Source organism: Heterocephalus glaber, unplaced genomic scaffold (genome assembly GCF_053883595.1).
Source record: "Heterocephalus glaber isolate CG9 unplaced genomic scaffold, H.glaber_assembly_v1.0 deba00001479, whole genome shotgun sequence".
NCBI lineage: Eukaryota > Metazoa > Chordata > Mammalia > Rodentia > Bathyergidae > Heterocephalus > Heterocephalus glaber.
The window spans coordinates 2,391,552-2,413,529 of NW_028258316.1; the positions used below are offsets into that span (position 1 = coordinate 2,391,552).

General features: G+C 66.0%; 1 protein-coding gene across 3 annotated transcripts in view; it reads left to right on the top strand.

The window, feature by feature from the left end:
• Positions 1-2,525: 2,525 nt before the first annotated feature.
• The window catches only part of Rxra (retinoid X receptor alpha), a 75,601-nt gene continuing 56,148 nt past the window's right edge, over positions 2,526-21,978 (top strand). Inside the window, exon 1 of one of the 3 annotated variants that reach the window (XM_013073719.3) lies at positions 2,526-2,545. Coding sequence is in view for 1 of the 3 variants with exons in the window: in NM_001310229.1 (NP_001297158.1) it covers positions 3,345-3,372 (28 nt within the window). In the remaining 2 variants the exon portion in view is untranslated. 3 annotated transcript variants of the gene reach the window in all.

Consider the following 21,978-nt stretch of genomic DNA (forward strand, 5'->3'; position numbering starts at 1 on the left):
CAGGTTGTAAATAGGTGGATATTACTATAAAAATATTTCTGGCTGCAGAAGCACATGGTAGGAAAGCTGGGGGTGGTTTTTTCCATGGTCAGCTTGGATCTGGCTACTCCACATGGGGCAGCCAACCATCCCGGGCGGTTTCATGGGGGATCGTTGTGCCAAAGAGCCCCAAATGGAGGGGACAGTGGAAAACAGCAGCTGCAGAAATAGCAGGCGGCCTGTGCATTTCCACTGCGCAGCTGGTGTGTCTGTGGCCTCCGACCTGCGGTACTTTCTGTGGGCTGCTGCCTGCCTGGGGCCCTCCTGGGCTCTCTGCTCCCTGCTCTTCTGCCTACCTGACACCTCCTGGGGTATCTCTGCGCTGCCCCAGTTCTGCCTGTGCCAGCCCCAGGGCTCTCTGCACCCCGCCCAGGGCTTTGGACTCTGCTCTGCGCACTGCCCCTCGCCCCAAGCAGAGGCTCCTCAGGAGCACCTCAACCCCCAGCCTTCAACCTGCTGAGGAACAAGGACCACCAGAAACCTGCCTCCAGGGGCCCCACCTGGTGCCAACAGCTCCTAACAGCTCTCTGTAGCAGGGGTGAGGCCGGGGGGCTTCTGGGGCCCAGGTGCTGGCCGCCTCTGTGGGAGGTGACCCAGCTGCTGCATCAGCTTCGAAGCCCTCCAAGAGCAGCCTTCCCACTGCCACGAGACGTGTCTGGACCTGCAACTGGCCAGGCAGGCTGCTGGCTTGTCTTCCCACCCTCAGGCCACGGCCACGCCAGCCCTCCTGGGTCGAGTGCCTTGCCTCTGCCTCGACTGGAAGAACACGTCCTGTCCCCCCAGGGACCAGCCTCTGGGAAGCCACTGGGGCTCCGGCTGGACGGGCCTCGGCCTGCTGCCCCTGTCCCCAGCACTCCTGCCTGCCTGCCACGTCTGCTCCATATCGTGGCCCCTGTGAGTGTATTAGTGGCCGGGCTGCCACCTGCCACCCTGCCCCTGCACTGCCTGTGTATTCAGCCCTGATTCAGGGCGGAGTGAGGTCGTCCCTGCCCTACAGATGAGGAAACTGAGGTGAAGGGGAGGAGTGGCCTGGCCAGGCCATGTGGCTGCTGAGAGGCAGCATGGGAGCCCAGCCCCTGCCTTGTCCCTCTTGACCACATCTCCCCTGAGGACCCAGCATTGGGACCTTGGGACAGATTCTGCAGATGTTTGTTGACTGAGTGAATGATTCATGACGTCAGAAAACAGCATTCAGGTCTCTCTCCCCCACTGCCCCACCTGTCCTCATTCTGGCTGTCCTGAGACCCCCAACCCAGAGCCCGAACACTGGCAGGTAGGCAGGGCTACATTGCTGGTCACCGTGCGGGGACCCCACAGGGTCTGCCCAGGACGACATCGGGGAGGTGCTGGGTTCAAATGCTACTGTCACCCACTGCTTGGGGCATGCTCCCTCTCATCGGCCCTCCCGGCCTTGCTGTCCTTGCAGGTTGGTGGAGGTGGTAGTGTCCTCTGCTGGAGGTCTCTCGGTGGTACTGTCTCCAGGGAGGGAGCCTGTATCACGGGTGGGGGCTGCTCTGCCTGGCCATGTGGCAGAACGAAGCTGGGAGGGCAACACAGGCCCACGGGACAGGGCCCACGGGGCCACTGTGTGCTTGCCAGGGGCCGTCCTGGGGGGATGGGGGCGTGTCAGTGCTCCCAAGCTCTCTGTCCCCTGTCAGCCCATCCTGGTCGTGCGGGGGGGGGGGGCTGTGACTGCTGACAGTAGGCTGGGGCCACACCTGCACAACGTGTAGCTGGAGAAAGGGTCCTGGGGCCAGAGGCCGCCCAGTCAAACAGGACACAGGCAGGGTGGCCGAGGCAGGGGCACAGGGGGAATCTGCCTGGCTCACTGGCTTTGCCCACAAGCACGTTGGGGCTCACCTACTCAGAGGTACTCCACCCCACCCCAGTGGTGCCACATGCCACAGGCGATCTGACCCTTTAGGACAGGCCAAAGCGGTCCTGTTACTGTGGGTCCCCAAGGGTGGTCACATGGTAGGGGGCAGTGGGGCACCCAGGCAGTAGGACCCTCCAAAGCCAGGGCTGTGGCCTCTCTGGGCACCGAGCGCCCCCCACGCGCCCCCTCTATCCCATCTCCTCCCAGCCCACCAGGGGCAGTCCCTGTGGCCAGGGCGCTTCCCTGGGGGCGCCTCCTCCCGGCGGGCTGGGGTGTGGGGCAGGAGGGGCGGGGCTGCAGGATCCTGGGGGCGGGGCTTGGCTCTGCGCAGGTAACTCACACCCAAACCCGCATTCCAGCCGCCCGAGACTGAAGGCGGGCGGAGGAGGCCGAAGCCCTCCTGAGCTGGATCCTCCTTTCGTTTTTAAACAAACAAATCATGAATTTAAAAGGGAGGGCAGAGAACGACCCAAGGTGTAAAAATAGCCACGGGCCACAGAGTCAGTGTCCAACTCTGGCCACAGCGCTCCGCGCCTGGCGCTCTGGAGGAGTCCGATGTGCGTCCCTGACCAGTGGCGGGCGGGTCCGTGCGTGGGCCCGGACTGGGATCCCCAGGCGTGAAGGCAGGAGGTGGGCTGGGGGCATCCCCGGCAAAGGAGGGTTCCCGGCCTGTGGCGTCAAGGCGCCTCACCTCTCTGGGCCTCAGTTTCCCCACGTGCTCGCCTGGCGGCCTGCGAGGGGCCAGGGGCGCGGGCGGGCGCTGTGGGGCCGGCCCGGGGTCCCCGCGCGCCCACGGCCCAGCTCTTTGTGCGGCCGCCGCAGACAATAGCCCGGCCCGGGCTTAGGGCCCCTCTCCTCCTTCCCCTCCCTCCTCCCTCCTCCTCCTCCTCCCCCTCCCCCTCCTCCCCTCCCCCTCCCCCTCCCCTCCTCCTCCTCCTCCCGAAGAGGGTTCGGCCCCGGTCTGCCCGCCTCCCCGTGCCGCGCCCCCGGCTCGGGCACCCCCCGGCCGAGGCAACCAGCAAGTTTGCGGGGCGCTCCGAACTCGGCGCGGGGCGAGGGCGCGGGCGTGCGGGGGCGCGCACCAGCGGGCGAGCGGCGGCGCTGCGCCGAGTCCGCGCCCGTCGCGGGCCCCCCGTCGCCCCCCCCCCCCCCCCCCCCCCGCTGCAGGCCGGGCCGGAGCGGGGCGCGCGGCGGCGGCGGCGGGGGCGCGGGCGGGGGCGCGCGCGGCGGCGGCGCGCAGCACAAGTAGTTTACATTGTTGGGCGACTTTTGCAACAACTCGCCGCGCCGCGGCCTCCGCGCGCCGCCGCCGCCGCTCGCCGCCGCCGGCTCCCCGCCGCCCGGGCCCCGGCCGGCCGCGCCGGGGGCCGCCGCCCGCCGCCCGCCGCCCGCCGCTCTGCCGCCGGCCGGGCATGAGTTAGTGGGCGACATGGACACCAAACACTTCCTGCCGCTCGGTGAGTGCTGGCCGGGCCGGGCGCGGTGGGGCCGGGCGGGGACGGGAGGGGACCGGGCCAGAGCCGGGCGCGTGCGCGGGCGGCGGGGAGGGGGTGTCTCGGTGGCCCGAGCCCCCCTGCTGGCTCGAGAGTATGGGCGCCGGCCCGGAGCGCGGTGGGCGCGGGGCAACTTTTCCCGGGCCCAGCGGACAGGGAGGGGGCGAGGGCGCGGGGCGCGGGTGCCTCGGGCTCTGGGCGACGGGGGGACCCCCAACTCCGCGAACCCCGTCCCGGGCGGCCCGGGACGGGGTCCAGCCGGAGCAGCAACTTCTGCGCCCGCGCGCCCGTGGCTCCAGGCCTCCCTGGACCGGGACGGTCGCGCGCTGGGCCCGAGTGGCCTCCGCTCTGCGCCGCCCCCGCCAGTGCGGCTTCCAGCAGGCCCCGCCGGCCCTGGGGTGCGTCCCGGAGGAAGCGGGCTGCTGCCACCCTGTTTCCCCACGGCAGCCCGAGCCTTGTGGGCATGGACCCTGAGGGGTCGTTTGCACCCACACGCCAGACCCAGGACTGGCCCTTCATTTGGGCACCCGGACTGTGCTGCCTTCTGGGGAGACGGCCAGGAGTGGAGGGTCAGCTTTCCTATGCTGCTGCCCTACAGCTCAGTGCCTCCAGCCCCCTACTGCCTGCCCACTCCAAGCCTGGACCCGGCTCTGGGCAATGGGCATGGCCAAAGGCCCCCATCCACTGCTCTCTCCCTGGGGCCGGGGAGCCTGAGAAACTGGAGGGAGGACTTCTAAATGAGCTCTGGGAAGGATATTAATTTGGTGGTGGGGACGGCAGCCAGGCTGTCAGGCTAGTGAAGGATTTGTGCTGAATGAAAATTAAGACAGCTGATCATGGACCAAGCCCAGGACCAATGCTCCCTCTGCCTGGCCCCCAACTACTGCGGCCTGGGGTGCAGTGTGGCCACCCCCCGGGGGGGGGTGTACTCAGAACCCATCATAGCCATGGGGGACAGCTGGGAGATTGGGAGTCCCCCCGGGGGGATTTAAGGAAGAGGTTATCAGCACCCCTGGCCACTCACAAGCCCGCGACAGGCCTGCTGCAGTGTGACCTGGTGGGGGCTGCAAGTTTACCAGATTTCAGACTCACTCTCCAGCCCTTTGTGGGATCGGGGCTGGGAGCCTCAGGGGTGGGGACTCATGCTCATTTTGCAGATGAGAACACAGGCCAGGAGAGGCCAAGCTGAGGTATGCAGTGGCAGGTTTGGAGTTGGAACCTCAGCCCACAGGTGCCAAGTTGTCTGTGACCTCTTGTGGGGGCCCCTGTGTGCCATGACATCCCCTCTTCCTTCATCGAAGCCTTGTCACGGTGCACACACAGAGCTGGGCTCTCCTGGGGACCCCTTCTGGACCAGGGGTGTGTGGCTCAGAGCCTGGCTGCATTTTGTCTGGGTGGTGAGGACAGGACAGGTCCCAGGTCCTAACTCCTCGTGAAGGACAGGGCTGGTCCTAGGAGCTGGCACACGTGGGCAGGGCTAGGGCTGAGGGCGCCCAGGCTGCAGCGTGGTTCTGCTGGAGTCCCCAGGCTTCATGGACGGTCTCTGTGACAAGGAGGCTGTGCTGATGGAACGGCTGGCAGCTCTCTGGACCCGGCCGGTGGCCTCCCAAGCAGCCCCAGGGCTGAGCTTAGAGTCCTGGGCTCTGATTACATTTTATTTTGTCCTAAGCTTGTGACCAACTCTGAAGTCCAGTGCAGTTGAAGGTCCATTTAAGTGGCTACTTGCCTAAGCCCTTTTGTCAACACAGCCTAATCCCTCGTAAGGGGTGAGTGTTGGAGGGCCTGTCTCATCCAGGGGCCAGCCGGCCGCCTGGGTCAGATCTAGGCTGGTGGGAAGGCAGGACAGCCTCTCTGAGCCACCTGGCCACTTTCGGGGTCTGGGTCCCCCGAGAGAGGACTTCTTCCCCACAGCATGCACTGCTGTGGGGCTTAGTGGGCCAAAGAATCTCTCATCTCCTACCGGCTACCCACAGACTGATTGGTATGGGACTGATCTGGAAGGGAAGAGAGGTGGGGAATTCACCTAAGGCAGGCCCTGCTTCCTGGCCCTGCTGCCCAGGGCTGGCCTCGCTCCATGTCTGGTGGGGAGGAGGCCTGGGCTGGCCTCGGCCTGGACAGTGGGACCCGAAGGCTGAGCCTGCACAGTCCAAAGGTCCCAGGCCATGTCGGACCCTCTCTACTGCCACTGACCCATTAGGAGCAAGGCTACACGGGCCCAAGCCCCCTCTGGTGGGTTCTCAGGGACCCGGGTGAGTTTGGAGCCTGGTGAGGGGCTTCTAGAACATCTTGAGCCCTTGGGACCCAAAATAGAGCGCATTCTGGGGCCTCCCGAAATAACAGGGTCACGTGACACAGGAGGCCGGGCTTGGAGTCCAGCTCAGGCCTGACGAGGCAGTTCGCGGCTAGGCCCGGGCACTGCCGAGAGTTTGTTTTGGTGAACTCTGGAGGGGGCTCTGTTTGTTGACTGGAAAGTGTTAGAGTGAGAAAAATGGCCCCCAGATGCTGGCCGTGGCCTTGCTGGCCTGCACGCTCCTGTGTGGCCCACTGCCCTGCTGGGACCCGGGGCGGGCTGTGCAGGGAGGGGAGCCCTGCACACAGCCCAGGCTTTTGGGGCTTGGTCCCTGCTGTGTGGGGCACGGGCTCCTCCAGCTGTGCCTGTCCTTCAGCAATGTGGTGGACCTGCCACCTCCTCTGGGAGGCCGACGGCCGGGAGCCCTGTCCTGGCCCCTCTGTGCTCTGGGGGAGGCTTGCAGTTGAGGGCTTCCTTTCATTTTGGAAAAGGGTGCTGTAGGCCTGTGAAATTATTGTGGGGATAGCGTGGGCCCTCAGGCCTGCACTCCTCCACCCAGTGGCCTTCCCCCCTGGGGGCTGTGGGGTCCGCAGGGGCACAGGCCAGCGCCAAGAAGGTGACATGGGGATGGGGGTAAAAGGTCCCAAGCTCCTCCCCCCCACCAGCCAGGGCTGCCCGGGCCTGCCTTCGTGGGCGGGGTGGGGCTTGCTGCTGTTGGAGTGTTCATGGCCGGGGGCTTGAGGGCTGGCAAGGCCCAGTCCTGTGGAGTTGAAGCCCCAGGCCTGGCCCTGCTGTCCACATGCTGCAGGGTAGGGGCCTCCCTGGCTCGAGGCCAGAACAAGCCAAGACCTGCCCTCCTTCCCAGCTCTGCCTGGCTGGAGTTTGTGGGCCTAGGCCGGAGGCGTCGGTTGGGCTGGCCCAGCTTCTTGAGAAGTGGCTGTGTGCCAGGCCAGCGGTGGGGTGGGGGTCCAGCCCCTCAGGAGCCTGGTGTCCGGACTGTGGCTGGTGTACTGGTGTCCACGCAAGGTCACCTTCCAGACTTTTGTCTCCGTGCTCACCGCTGCTGGGGCAGAGTAGGGGAGAGAGCCCCCCCCATCTGCCCACCTGCTCGTCTGTGGCGTTTCTATTTTATGAGGTGCAGGTCCAGGCTCCCCTGTCCCCCTCTGGAATGACCACAACCTTCCCAGTGGCCATGGAGGGGCTGAAGGACAGGCAGGGCTGGAAGTGCAGCCTGGGTGGTTTCGTCTGGAAAATGGACATGCGCCTTGCTCCTCCAAGGCTGGACAGACAGCCTGGTCAGTCACAGGTCGGCTGGGAATCTTGCTCTCTCCCTGGGTGCACCTTACCCTTCCCAAAGGTGAGGCCAGGGTCAGGTGGGGCCGGGCTGCCGGGGTGGGACAGATTAGCCGGAGGATGGCTGGCACCTGAGTTCGAGCAGACGCAGGAAAGTCAGTTGCAGCCCTGGCCTGGGCTGGGTGTGCTCCGAGCCGGACCAGCCAGCCCTGCTGTTCAGACTCTCCCTGGGCCCCAGGCTCGGGTGGGCAAGGGCCCGTGTGTTTGCATACCCACCCGAGCCTGTGCGAGATGTTCAGAGCAGTCGTGCCCCAGCGCCTCACAGACAGGGAAATTGTACCCTAGAGTTACAAAGCAATTGTCTAGCTCAGCAGCTGAACGAGCGTGAAATGGAGCAGAAAGCAGCTAAATAAAATTGGCCTGGCCGTGTTGGGGAGCGAGGGTACGCACATGTGTGCTGGCCTGGTGTGCTTCAGACACGCACGCGCATGCACCCACACACTGCTCACCTGGCCCTGCCTGCCACCAGGCCAGGTGCTGGCCTGCGTCCCATGTCCCTCTCCAGGGGGCCGGGGAGTGGCCACCTCCAGGACTCCCCATGGCTCTGGGGTCCTAGCAGCTGCTTCGGAGTCTCCTCCACTTGCCCAGGACCCGCCCGTCCCAGGGGTGCTGCAGGCTCTGTCCCGTGGCGCCTGCTTTCTAGGGCCCGAGGAGGCTTCCCAGAGAAGGTGGCTGGGACACAGTCCTGGGGCCTCTGCTGGCCTCTGCTACCCAGTGTCTTGCATCCGGAGTTTCCGGCGCTGGTTCCCAGGCCCCCAGTCCTCCCTGTCTGGGTGGCTCTGTCCCCCAGGCCCCCTTGCCCCTTCCACTCAGCATCCTGCCAGTGGGGTCCCTGCAGCAGCACAGGGGTCTCCTATCAGTGGGACACCGGGAGGGCTGGGGCCTCACAGTGAGCTCCGACCTCTGACCCTGGGACTGCAGCCCCCTGGGAGCAGAGCCTCCTGTCACTGCTCCAGGGTCTGACCGCACAGCTGTAGCCAGGGTGACACCTGCAGACCGTGGCTGGTGGCCCTCGTGCTGCTGGACAGAGCAAGGGCCAGAGGGACCTGGGGGAGGGGACTGAGCGATCAGCTACCCCCAGCCACACTGGGGCGGGGACCTGGTCACCTCTGCCCCCTTCCCCACGAGTGTGCGCACACACGTACACACATGTGCCCTGCAGGACACGACAGCGTGATGGCCCTTGCTGAGGAGGACCCAGGCTGCTGCGTCCTCGCGTGGCTGAGGGCATCTGTGCCCGGCAGGGAGGCAGAGGATACGGCTTCCTGTCACCTCCTGGAGAGCACTTTGACAGAGAAGGGCGGGGAGGGTTACAACAGGTGGGGAGGTGCCTGGGGGCGGGACACGGAGGGGCCACCTGGCGGTGGGTGTTGTGGGCCGTGTCCTGGCTGGGTGATGTGCGCAGCTAGAGTTGAACCCTGGCCTTGCGAGGTGGGAGGAGCTGTGGTGACCCCCTCTGGGCCTGAGGCTGCGTGAGGCGCCCTGCAGCCTTGTCCTGGCGCAGCTGCCAAGCTGAGTGTGGGGAGCGAGCGACTTCCTGTCTCAGCCCTCGGGGGACATGGCCCCCTCATCGGCTGAGACCTCTCAGCGCTCGGGGCTGGTGGCATCAGGGAGTGGGGCCCGGGGAGGCGGCCGAGCCGGGCCTGGGGAGGACGTGGTTGCCACAGTGTTGGCTGGAGTTGGGGACAGGCTGCCCGTGGGGACAGCGTCACCTGGCACCAAGAGTGGGGCACAGCACAGCCTCTGAGGGACGTGGTGGAGAATGGGGTGAGGGAATGGACGGTACGGCCCTCACGGGAGCCACCGTGAGGGTCCCTGAAGGAGGGCTCACGGACTGGGGTCCTCTCTGCCCGAGGTCCAGCTGCCCTTCGTCGAGACCTGTGGCCAGGAGCTTCCCGAGAGGCGCTGTCAGCTGGACCAGGGATGCAAGGGGAGCCCCATGCCCGAGGCCCAGCTTCTGGGGTGACCCAGGGCCTGCCATGATCCTGGCACCTCTGTTAGCTGTCTGGCCAGGCCTTGGTTTCCCTGCCTGTGCCCTGCGCCTGTGGCCCCAGAGGCTGCCGCTGTCCTGAGCGTGGCTTCCCCAGCGGGGAGGGAGGGGGGGAGTTGGGCCAGGGCCAGGAGTGTGTAAATCCTCCGGCCGCCACGGATAAGCCCCGTGGAGTTCAAAGCCGGCCGGGTGAGGCGCAGGGCTGTAATGAGGTTACTGATTCAACTGCTTCCTGGTGCTGCGGCCCAGAACCAGGGGAGGCTGGGAAGCCCCCGGGGAGGGATCTAAGTATTCCATAATTGACCAATTTAGCTTAAGTGTCCGTGTTGGCCCCGGGCAGAGGTCAGGCGGTGACAGCCCAGGTGGCTGGAGTCTTGTGCACGCAGCTCCTGATGGCGCCTGGCTTGGGCCGGCTAAGCGGGACCCTCAGGCAGTGGCCTGTCCTCCCGCCAGGCACGCTCGCTGTCTGCAGTGTCACCCTTCCTGTGCACCGCTGGCGGCCACAGCCTGGGACTCGGCGCCAGGCCGCCTGGATTCCAGTCATGCTGTCAGACTGGCGCTGCGGTGCCGCTAGGGCTCGTGTTCTCGGGGCCTTGGGGCCACACTTGGTGGCGTGCATGGCAGGGGGTCCTGGCTACTGGCGACCGACCCCACCTGTTCCCGAGGTGTCCCGAGGACAGGGCCTGGAGGAGGCCCCTGCAGTGCCCACTGCCTGTGCTGTCAGAGGCCTGGAGGTAGCCGTGCCCCCAGGGCCCCATCCTCTGGTCAACCCAGGCCCGGTGCCCAGATGATGGCCTCGAGGCTCTGTTTGCCCCAAACAGGGCTGGTATTGGCTGTGTGTGTCAGGGACCACATGGGCACGGCAGTGGCACAGGTGCCGAGCGGTCCCTCCAGGTGGGCCGTCTTGGTGGATGCTCCGAGCCGAGGATGGAGGTGGCTGGCGGGAGAGGAGAGAGTGGGCGCCCGGCCCAGGCGAGCGTGGGTCAGTGGGCCTGGGGTCACCCGGATTCACAGTCCCACCGTGCCCCGAACATCCCAGCCCTGCTTGCGATTGAGGGAAACCTGTCTGCTCCAGGACCTGTCCCTGAGGCCAGAAAGGTCAGGGCCGCTGCCCCAGACAGCCCTTGTGGCCCAGGTTCGTCCCCAGCGCCCTGGGGCTGCCCTCAGTGGGCTGCTGTGGCTGCCCTCGGGCGTGGGGGGCAGGGGTTAGTGTGGGCTGAGGCCGCGCTCCCTCCGACCTGCCCCTCTCTGGCCTCTGTTGCCTGGCGTCCCCGCTGCCTGTGACCCCTCTCTTCCTCCTGTCACTTGGGCTCCGTTCAGATGGGCTGGTGGCTTCTAGTTAGACCACACAGTTGGGCATGGGCTCCTTGGAAATGGCTTTGTGCCCTTCCCTGGTGGAGGGGGACAGCAGCGAGGCTGGGTTCGCAGGGTCCCAAAAGCCTTGGGCTCTGAGCTGGCACGTGGTGGCGGTGCCCAGCTGTAGGGGGCAGCGCGTGTGGCCGAAATCACGGCTTTAAGAATAGGGAGTGGAAGGAAAGGGGTGACCTTCTCTACCGGGTCCTGCCCTCCCCTGCCTGGAACCTTCCATGGCTCCACATTGCTCCTAGCACGGAAGCCAGCCCAACACCCAGGGTCAGGTGGCCCCATAGCCTCTCCTGCCGCATCCACCAGCCTCCCCCTCTTCCTGGTTTCCTCCTGTCTCACACTTAGTGGTGACACATGTTGTCCCATGTAGTGAGCGAGTGTCGGCTCTGATTCAGGGGCTTTGTGGCCAGTTCACCTTCCTAAGCCTCAGTTGCTTCACCTGTCAACTGCCTGGGGGAGTCCGGGCAGCTTTACAGAGGAGATGTTGTAGCTGGGTTTTGAAGGATGCACAGGAGTTCCATGTGTGGCGGTGGGTGGATGCTCTCCAGGGAGCTGTGGCCCAGCCCACCATGTGGGGCGGGTGTTGGAAGGGCCCCTTGCTGGCCAGGCTCCTTGGCCTGCTCTGGTCAGCTGGGCTATAGGTCTGTGCGGGCTAGGGGGTGTGAACGGGGGTGTGGCCACTGATCTGGAAATAAGTAGCCTGCAGGAGCCCAGGGGGACCGGGCCTGGCTGTGCCCTGGTGGCCCCCTGTCCCCCAGACTGGCTGCAGGTGGCCCTCTGAGCCCGGCCCTCTTGGCCGGACACCCTGTCCTCGCTGGGTGGGCTGCACGAGACTGCTGGCCCACGGTGAGTGGTGGCCTAGCGTGGCGGCGGCTCTGGGGCGCGTGGCCCTTTGCTGTACCACTCCGTCCCTGCCTCCCTCTGTCCTCTGCCCCGCGGGTGGGGGCTGCCCGGGACCCCTGTGTGCCGCCTGTGATGGCCCTGTCCCTCTGCGCCACACGGAGGACAGCGGCTCTGATTAGGACCAGAGTCCACGGGAGGTGGCGGCTGGCCCCATTCCACCCCACCCCTGCTCTTGGACTTTCTGCCTGGGATCAAGGTCGAGGAGGAGGAGGTGGGGCAGGGGCTTGCTTGGTCACTGCTGCCAGGCCGCCCAAGTCCAGGGGGCCAGGTCTTTGGTCGCCTCCACTTGTCTCCCTGGTAGTGCGAGACCCCCAGCCTGGGACCCCGGGACCCCGGAGAGGCTGAGGGCATTGGTCTCTGGGCAAATGGCAGAGGCTGGCCCAGGGCACCGGCCTGCCCAGGCCCCTCCAGGATATCGCCGGGCACGCGGCTGTCCATGGGCAGGCGTGGGGTCTTTCTCAAACCCACCTGGCCTGTGAGAGTTGGTGCGTAGCTCTTGTTTGCTGCGGAATCCACAGGACCAGGGCTCCTGAGCCTCGTGATGTTTGTTGAATGAGTTAACGCTCTAGGGCGGCTCCCTGCCCCCCGCCCCGCCTCCCAGGTCAGAAATCACCATGGCTGAGGGGGTGAAGGATCTGTCCTTACCGGAATCTCTGTCCTCTGGCCCCGTGGCCAGCTCACCCTGCACGGCGAACTCCTCCACCGGCCCTGGCGCCCTTTTGTGCTGGCGTTCCATGTTGCTGCCCCGCTGTGGGCAGAGCTTGGGTGTCCTGTGTGGAAAGTTGCTGGCCTGTGGGGGTCACACCGGCCAGAGGGTCAGGGCCAACCCGCCCCTGCCTGCTGTCCCCACTCGCCTGGCTCTGGCTGCCCTGGCGCCAGAGCTGAGCCACCCAGCATGCAGAGGAGAGAGCAGTGCCGGGTTAGGCTGGCAGCCTGGGACCGGATTTCCTTAAGCCACTCTGTGCCTCAGTTGTCTTTTTTGTAAGCTGGGCTGAGCCTTCCCACAGGGCAGTGAAGTAGGTGGGGCAAAGCAGTCATGGGTGGCAGGGGCCATGGCCCCTCGTGGCCTCTAGTGGCCTGGAGTTGGGGCTTGTAGTCGTGGCACCCCTGGCTCCAGTCTGTGATGGATGTACCAGAGATATGTGGGAGGTTGGCCCTTGTGAGTTGGGTCATGAAGGATGTATAGGAGTTTGCTTGGAGTCAGAGGCTCCTGGGGCAGAGCTTGGCCTGCTCTCCCGTGTTTGGACCATAGTACACTTCTCCCTGGGGTTTACTGTGCCTCCACAGCTTCATTTGAGGGACAGGACTTGAGCCCTGGGAGGCGGGGTAGGCGGGTGTCAGGCAGTGTAGCTGACCGGTGCCAGCCCCAGAAGTGCCCGGGGGCTGGGGGGCACCGTGCTGGTCTCACAGGCACCTCTGTCCACTGCTGCCCGCAAGCTGAAGGCCGGTGGGAGATGAGGGGCAGCAGCAGAGGGACATGTGGGGCTCTGGAGGGACAGCAGGGGTGGGGCTGACTGGAGGTGACACAGAGCAGAGGAGCAGGGTCAGAGGGCAGCGGGGTCAGAGGGCTCTGGGTCTTCTGTGGGGGTGGAGCCAGAGCCAGGGGTGGTGCCTGGGCCCAGGGGCATGGTTTCTGGCCTGGTGGGGATGGAGGTGGGGGGCAGATGGGCACCCACGGGTGGAGGCTGGGGGGTGGACCCTTCCCGCTCCCTGGAGGACGCGCCGGGCGCTGGCTTGGCCCCCACCTCCCTGCAGGCCAGTGTCATCCCCTGGTCCGCCGTGGGCCCTGGTCCCGGAGCAGCAGCTGAAGGGACACAGAGCTGTCCCTGCAGGGCCGGTGGAGAAATGGGTGGTGTCAGGCTGGCGGCTGCTGCCGACTGGCGTGGAGATGGCAGGGGTCCGGGCCCTGGGACATCCCTCCCTACCGCACACTCCCCTGCCCCCGGTGGCCCACGCTAGGAGACTGCTGGCCCTCAGGAGGTCCTGCTGGCCTGGGGTCTGGTGTGAAGGGCGACTCCCAGGACCCGGAGTGGGCGCTTACCGGACTGCGCTGTCCGAGGACCCCTACGTGTCTGCGTCTCTGCCAGTCTGCCTGGGTCATCCAGCGGTCTCCCTCTGCCGGTGACGTGGACAGGTGTGACACTCAGTCCCGGGTGGCTTGTGCCATGGCTGGTGCGGGACCAGGTTTATGGAAAGAAATGCATGGCTCTGGCAGGGCCCCTCCTGGCTACAGGCCTCGCAGGCCACTTCTGGGGTCAGAGTGGGCCAGCTCCAGCCCGGGGGGCGCCCGTCCCTCCGACCTGGCATACAACAGGTCACAGGGTTACGGGCAAGGTCACCTCCGTCACCCCAGGCTGAAGGGCTCGGGAGAGGCGTGCATCTGCCACAGCTGTGGCCTGTAGCCAGGTGTCAGTGGCTTCCCTGCCTGCCGTCCACGGCCAGGATTTATCTGCTGGTGGATGGTTATTGCGTCTCTGGCACTGGCCGAGCCGTGGCGGGTGGTGTGGGGGAGGGGACAGCTCCCGAGGCCCTGCGGCCTGAGCAGGGCTGATAAGCCTGCAAGCGCACTGGCGGGCAGCGCCGCCCCTCCCCTGGACACGACTGTGGGCCTGCACCTGCTCAGCTTGGATGGGACTGTGGGGAGCCGGGCCTGGGGGCCTCAGGTCTCCAGGGATCCTGAGCTCTGCAGTCCTGCGGGGCTCCCGTGACGCCCCACCCCGGCCTCCTTCCCCACTGACCCTTCTGCCCTCTTGGCCTGCAGCCCTGCCTGCCACCCACCCCTTCGGGTTTCCCTGGCCACCTTCCTGAGAACAGCACTGCCATTGTATCACCACCATTGTCTGCCTCCCACCGTGGCCTCTGCACTTGGTGTTTGGCGGCTCCTGGCAGCAGGGACCTGGGGACTCTGCGGTACCTGGCTTACCGGCCGTGTGCCTGGTGTCTGGCTGGGTGGGCAGAGCCCCCACTGGGGGCTGCTGCAGGGGCTGGGAGGCCTGCAGGGCTTGGGACCCTGTCTCTGCACCTGCAGCCCTGCCCATCTGGGCCTTGTCCGTGGGGTCCCCGTCATGTGCTCTCTGCCAGCCCAGGGGTCAGCAGCCAAGCTGGGACCAGGGTGGCTGGCGTGTGGCCTCCGCTCCCTTCCTTCCTGCCGGCCTTGGTCCCCCTGGCTATCAGAGCTCCTCTGGGACCTGGAGCTGGAACACCGGGGATGGTGTTAGGCCGGCCCACACGCATGCACGAGTGCACGCCTGTCCATTCAGTACGTGACCCTGAGTGCGCGTGTGAGACTGCGAGTCTGTGTGTGGGGTCCACATCGGAGCATGAGTGTGCATGCCGCTGTGCCCTGGTGTGAGTCCATGCACACCGTTCATGTGTGAGCTGTTGTTTCCAGGAAGAGCCCCCGGCCAGGCAGGGCCAGGTCCCAGGAGGTGGCGAGAGTGGTGGGTGGCTGCCCTGGTGGGGCTCCTGCGTGTCACTGGAGCCCTGGAATTTCACACCCGGGCCGGTGGGGCTCCCCTCTCCCCTGCCTGCGTCCTGCTGCCCTGCCCAGGCCGCGTCACCTGCCATCCCAAGCACGGGCGCCAGGCAGGCCCGTTGACCAGGCAGTGCTGACCACAGCTCCTTGCTGCCTGAGCCCGTGGTGACAGGCCACCTCCCCAGGGAGGCCGAGCAAGGTGGGTGCCCAGCGCTGGCCCAGGGGGCCGCCCCTGCTCTCTGATCCCGAGTCCGGAGTTAGTCACGCACACTTGAGTGGGAGTGAGCCTGGTGCGAACCTGGAAAGGCCTAGCAGGAAAGAAGGGGAAGGAAGGCTTCCTCTGATTGTGTGGCAAGGAAATCGAGGTCCGCAAGGGCTGGGTGAGCAGACTGTGGTCCAGCACGCCTGTCCCTGACTGCGCCTCTGGGGGGGGTGCAGACAGTGGCCCAAGAGGAGCAGGAGGAGGGTGGCCGGCCTGTGACGTGGCCGTGCACCAGGAGGCCGAGGGCATGCGGGGCTAGGACTCGAACCCCGGCCCTCTGGGTTCCGCGGGGATTCTTCCTGCCACGGTCCCAGGCTCCTGGTTGGCACAGGTCCCGGGCAGCTGGGTGGGGATGTTCTTCGCCCAGGAGGGCCGGCGCTACGGCCGTCCTGCTAGGCGGGAGATGCCTCGTTTCCTACACAAACAACTGGCGCTGGCTGGAGCAATTTTATTTTTATTTCCTATTTTTACTTCCCCGTTGGCTCTTTTTAGCAACCTGGGGTGAGATAGGCCCGCCCTCCCGTCTCCACTGGGCTTCCTGGCCTGGGCTGGGGACCTTGGGGTGGGGGGCGTGTCTGTCCTGGGCGCTGTGGCTGTCACCAGGAGGGCCGGGAGCCCAAGCCTCGCAGGGGTTCTGCTGGCCCTTTCCGTCTTCTGGGATGGGCTGTGTGCAGTGGCAGGTGGGAGTGTGCCTTGGCAGATGACTCAGTTTCCCCACACGCCCCTTTGGTTCCTGCAGGAGCTGCTTCGTGGGGTGGGGTGGGATGTGGACTTTGGGTGAATAAATATGCAGTGTGCCTGATTGGACCTGTCTGGGCAGGGTGTGGAGAGGCGGGGCGGGCTCTGGCTTGTTCAGACCCGGCCCAGCCCTGTGAGGGATTGCTGTGCCCATCCTGGGGCGGGGCTGTCTGAGCATTGGCCACTGGGGCTGCCCCAGACCTGGCGACCCCTGAGGCTCTTCCGGGCGCAGCAGGCTGTGAGCTGACGCTTGGAGGGACCCCTGGCCGAGTGCGTGTTGGGCAGAATCTGGCCAGCGGGGTTCACGCGGGGTTTGGGGAGGTAGTCACCCTGTTTACGGGGGAGGACCAGGCCCAGAGAGGCCAGGTGGAGGCTCAAGGCTGCTGGCGCTGAATGTGCAGGGCCCAGGGCTGTGTTTTGCAGAATGGAAACTGAGGCACAGCCAGCTGGGGTCCCACAGGGGCTGTGTGTGGAGCAGGGCCTGGCCCTTGGTTGGAGCGCTCCACACCCTCGGCCTCCGAACTGTGTGTGGGGCTCTGCTCTGCATCCCGGCCTTGGAGCCGGGACTGCAGGGCTGGCTGCCTATCCCCAGCACGAGGCCCTCTCCCAACTGGGCCAGGGCGCCTTCTCCCTGAAATCAGGGTGCGGCCTGGCTGGCTCAGCAGATGTGATGTCCCTGGTGCCCTGGTGCCCTGGTGCCCTCCCTGTGGGACGCAGTGACCCTTTTGTGGAGCGCCTGCCTGTCCCTGTGTGTCCCACCTGGGGCCTGGGCCCACCCCCCACCCCCACACACCTGGCAGGTACCTGCTCCCATCCCTGCCCTTCTGCTCCCGTTCCTGGGCTGGGACCCAGAGCCCTGTCCCGGGAGCTCCGCCAGGCCCGCATCCCTGCCCTGCTGTGGAGGTCGTCACATGGCTCACTGGGGTCCCGGCCTGCCCCAGCCCCCAGCTTCCCTGGCGCCCGCTGGCACTAGCAGGTGGGGCTGTTCTGGGGGAAGGGGGTGCCTGGTGCTGTGGGTGCTTGCGCTGTCTCCTTGGGGCTCAGCTTCCTGCCTTCGGCCGCCCGCCGGAAGGGGCTGTGATTGGGGTCCGCCCTGCGTGCCTGACTCAGCAGCCACGGGGTGGGGGAAGCCACAGGGTTCTCGATGAAACCCTAACCCTGGGCACCCGCCCAGGCCCCGATTTTGATCACGGAGGGGGGTGCGGAGCCCCTGGTTCCTGTCCTGGGGCTCCCAACAGGGACGGGGTGGGCTGGACCCAGCAGACTCCTGCTGCTTCCTGGCAGGGACGCCTCCCATTCCCGTGGTGACTGCCGCATGACACCTCCTCCAGGAAGCTCGCCTGGGTTAGGTCCCTGCAGTTCCTTGCTTTGCCTCCTTGGGATCAGGGTTGGTATGGACTGGGCAGCTCTGGCAGTGGGCGCGGAGGTGGGGGAGGACGGTGCTGTCTGCCCCCTGGGCCACACAGCCAAGCCTCCCCAGGCAGAGGGGCCTGAGAGCGAGCTGGGGGTGGACTCCGAGGCCCGGCCGGAGGGGCTGTGGTCAGCAGGCCCCACTACCGAGGCTCCAGCCCCCTGCAGCCCAGCGAGTGCCACAGTCCCTGCCGCAGCCGGGCCCCTGGTGGCAGTGGGGCGAGCGTCCGCTCTGCAAGAGCTGGTGCTGTGCCAGGGTGGAAGCCTGAGACCGCAGCTGGGCAGATGCGGGGTCCCCTTGGGGTCTGCGCGGAGAGGCGATGCCTGGCCTCTGTCCCTCCTGGGTCCCGAGTCTGAGCACCGCCTGCCTCAGTCTCCTAGGGCGTCTGCCAGACAGGACGGGAAGGGCAGGGGCCCCTCAGGGACCGGGTGGAGGTGGCGTCACCACTGCGCCCCCGGCCCCCCTGGCGGCGACGCAGAGCGCAGAGCGTCAGTGCTGCAGGAACGTGGAAGTCGTTAGCGGCTCCACTCTGGCCCGGTTCATTCATGACGAAATCTGGGTCAGCTCCCAGCAGGATGAGCCAGGAGCTGGCACCTCGCACGGGACAGCGGAGATCCGGGTGTGCAGACGCCGCTTCCGGGGTTGCACCCCCACGCCTGCGGCTTCCAGGCCCCCCACGCCGGCCCCTCCTGAGCACGTCAGACGCAGGGCCTGCGCTCTGGCTGTGGTCCCCGTGCCTCCGTTTCTCGCCTGGTCCTCCATGGCTGCTGGCCTCCCTGCGTCCTCCCCAGACTCCCTGGCCACAGTGGCCATGCCCCCGCCAGCGCCGTGAGGACCTGGCCCAGCCGCTGGGTGCCGGTCACCGTCCGCTTGTGGCTCTGGGCCTGGGGTGCCTGGGCTTCGCAGACCCGGCCTGTTCCTGGGGCCACCTTGGGGGTGTTTGTGGAGGAAGTGTGGGGGCGCGGTGTGCTCCCCGGCCCCAGGCCCTGTTCTGGCGCCTGCCCCACCCCCCATCTCCCTTGTGGGGTCTTCGGTTGCACCAGGGCTCTCTGCCAGCGTGGGGTGCTCCCCAGAGGACAGCAAGGGGTGGCGGAGGGGAAGCCGGGCGACCCTGTCCCCACGGGCCCGAGTCCCCTGCACACCCCGAGGAGGTGGCAGCCTGGTGGTGCTGTCACCTGGCCAGCATAGGGTGGTGGGCAGAGAAAGGGTTAAGGAGCCCGGGAAGTAGTAACGTTTCTAATTTTCCTGTGTGATTTAATAAAAATGCAAATCGCTGGGCGGAGGACATGCACCACCGTGGTGTTGGCCGAGATTAATTGCGGCCGCCCGGTGGTCAGCCTGCCTTTGTCTCCACGTCCTGAGCGAGGCTGGCTCCTCTGCCCGCCCCTGGGGGCCAGAGCCCAAGGGCAGAGCCGTGCCCTCCACCCGATGGGCAGCTGGAGAGAGGGGTCGTCTTCCGAGGAGGACAGGGGGCCGGGCTTGTCGGAGCTGGTTGTCCTTTGACCGCCTGCAGGAGCTGGCCTGCGCCGGGATGGCCTGGGGCCTACGCTGATGATGGCTGTGTCTCAGGTAGTTGTGTGGATGGTCCCTGGCCTTCAGGGTAACACGGGCTGAGGCCACGGATGAGAAGGAGCAGCCTGTCAGAGATGTAGGGGAAAATCCTCAGGGCTCGCCAGCATCTCGTGCAAAGGGCCTGGGGTGGGAGGCTTGGCAGGCTCAGTTCGGAGTGACTGCAGAGTTTGGCTTTGCGTGGAGGTGCCAACAGTGGGGGCGTGAGGCGGGAGGGGCCGAGGGTGCAGCATAGGGCTGCCTGGGATCGGGACAGCAGCAGGTGGGGACTGCAGGGCTGGGGAGACTCGGAGCCTCCCAGGAGGTGGGACTAATTCAGGATGTCCCGCGGGACACCTGGGGAGCATGGCCCGGACCTTGTGGGTGAGCATGGCATGGTGCACGTGCTGGTTGCAGAGTCTCTCTGAGCTCGGGATGCTCACCAAGAAAGTCCCTGTGGTCCCCTGTGCCCTGGCTGTCTCGAGTAGCGGCTCGTCTCCTGAGACAGCTTCGAGGGCATCAGGCGCAGGCTGAGGATCAGCTCTCGGGGGATGCGGCATCCCAGCTGAGCTCAGCCAGACCTGAGCAGCCGCGGCCTCGCGACCTCAGCGGCCCTCATGGGGAGGGTGGGGTCTGAGACCGGCGTGTGGCCCAGTCCCCGGCAAGGAAGGGCGGACCCAGGGAGCTGCCTGCCAAGGGCCAGCCGGGGAGGGGCCTGGAGACCCCGGCTTCCTGCCCCAGCTGCACCGCCCAGGGCTTCTGCCTCCATCGGCCGTGCGGCAGGAGGGCTCATCCCGGGGGTGTGGGCTCTGCAGGGGCAGCTTCCTGTCGGGTGATGACCCCACTTCGGGCTGTGACCCCGTGCACCCGCTGGAGGATTCAGGGTCCTTCGTCTCACTTGATTGCTTGCACCCTTGGAAGGGCGGCTCCATGCCCGACCCCTGGGGCTGGGCCTGTTGCTGGGCGGTGTCTTCGAGGGCTGGCTGTGAGGGTGGGCAGGGCGGGCATTTCTGCCCTGCACGGGGAGATGCTGCACCGATTGCATGTCTGAGAGGCGTGGCCCGTCCAGGGTCAGCTGGGCAGCCGGCCAGTGTCACAGCCGCCCACAGGGGAGGGAGGATCTGGCTGAGGGAGCCCTTGGCTGGGATTTAGGAGCCCTCTGCCTCTCTGAGCCTCAGTTCTGTGTCAGTGGAGGGAAGGTGACTGTCCCTGCCTCATGGGGCACGGCCCAGGGCCTGATGTGCCGGGCAGCGGTGCCTCTGCCAGGCCCCCTACACCCCTGTGCCAAGCCTTGTGGCTTCTGGCTGGTGTCTTGCTTCTAGGGGTTCAGGGTACACTGGCCAATGCCACGTGGGAGGCTGTGCCTGGTCCTTGCTCTGCCCACACTCACCTAGCTGGCTCACCTGGGGAGGCATCCTCCTCACTGCCTCAGTGGGGCATCGGGCTCGGCTCCCTGCCAAGTGTGTGTAGCCTGGACATGGAGTGGCTGATAGCTGGAGGTGTTAGCACTGGGGGCCAGGCCCTCTGAGCACTGTGCTTGAGGAATGACCATGTCAGGGCCTGATTCTCCTGGGGGCTTCAAGGGGTCTGGGTGGGGGCCTATGCCCCTGGGCCACGGGATCCTAGTTTGGGAAGCTGTGGCCGGGGTCACCTCGAGGGCCATGTGCCAGCGGTGGGCACAGCAGGAGGCTGAGGCAGGCTGGTCTGTAGCCCTGCCCACATGGGCCTGTTCATTACACCGCTCTGAGTCTGGTAACCCTGAACTTGGTGCTTCCTGGCACGGGGAGCCCCGGAAGAGGGCAACGATCCTGCACCTCAGGAAATGCAATCCCTTCCCTGGCCTGTGAATATTTCATCAGCAGATTAAAAATTGAAGCCACGCGTCCCCAGCCTTGCTCCAGGAGGGTGGAGGAGGGCCAGGCTGGCGTGCGCATTTTTCTCGGTAATGGAGCCGTGTCAATTAGAAAATGACACTGCTGTTTAAAATGTTGTTGCGAGGCCCTCTTTAATTAAGGCCGAGGCGTAATAACCGATCTGCTGTCGTGAGTGAATTTTTAACATCGGGGTGAGAGGTGAATGGGGCAGGGTAGGGGTTCGTCCCAGGGTGAGAGGGCCTTGGGTAATGGACGGCGGCCTTGCTGGGTGTGCGTGTGCACATGAGTGTGCTGGGGCGGGACAGCCTGGTGCCTCCCTGTCAGTCAGAGAGCCGTGTGGGTGTGCGCAGCTCTGCATGGCCCCGGAGCACCATGGGAGGGAGCGAGGTTGCCCGGGCAGCTTTGGGCACAGGGCCGAGGTGCAGCAAAGGGAAGGTGTTTTGGGGTTGTGGTGAGGTTGGGCTGTGGCTTTGGGGCTGCTGGCAAGCTGACCCTGGCCTCCCGTCCCAGGCCCCCACATGGCCCGATCCTGCCCTGCTTCATCCCTGCCCAGCAGCAGGCAGAATGGCTGAGGGTCCTGTCCTGACCGCCCGGGCCTCAGCTGCTGTCTGGCTGGGCTGCCAGCAGGCCCTTGTTTTCCTTTGGCGGGGCCTGAAGCGTGCCCCGGTTGTGTCCTGCAGCTCCCAGGCGAGGGCGTATCTTGAGGTGTCAGCTTCCCTGGGGAAACAGTGGGACCCACGGAGATAGAAGAGTGCAGGGCAGGGCTGTCGTGCTGCGGGAACTGGGGCTGCCGTGGGTCCCTGGCGTGGGACCTCGGCTGCGTGGCCTGCTGCAGTGGCTCTTTGGCTGCTTCCGGGCTAGAGTGTGGTCTGGTGCGGCTGGTGGGAGCCAGAGGCAACCAGCCTCGCCTGGGGACGTGGAGGTCTCTGTGGGGCAGTGGTGGGAACTGAGTCAGCTGGAGGGGCTTGGTGACAGGGGCTGTCCCCCACCTTCCTTGGCGGGGAAACCAGCCCCTGTCCAGTGCTCTTCTCTGGCCCTTCCTGTCTCTGGGGACACTCAGCCTGCCTCCTGGTGCCCGCTCAGAGAGACAGGGATTGATGCCACTTGGGCTCTGCCTGGGCTGGTCCCTGGGTGCGGCTGAGGTATGAGTAGCCCTGGGACCCTGTCCGTGCCTGGACAGTTGGGGTACAGGCCCTTCTGGAACCGGGAAGCTGGAGGTGAAAGCCAGGCTCTAGATTTTGAAATCAGAGCAAAATCCGAGCTGTGCTCAGCTGGGGAGGAGGTGAGCTTATTTTCTTAAATGGATTTGAAGGGTTGCAGGACTCCTGCTCCTAAATCTCTCCAAAAGTGGAATTTCTCTC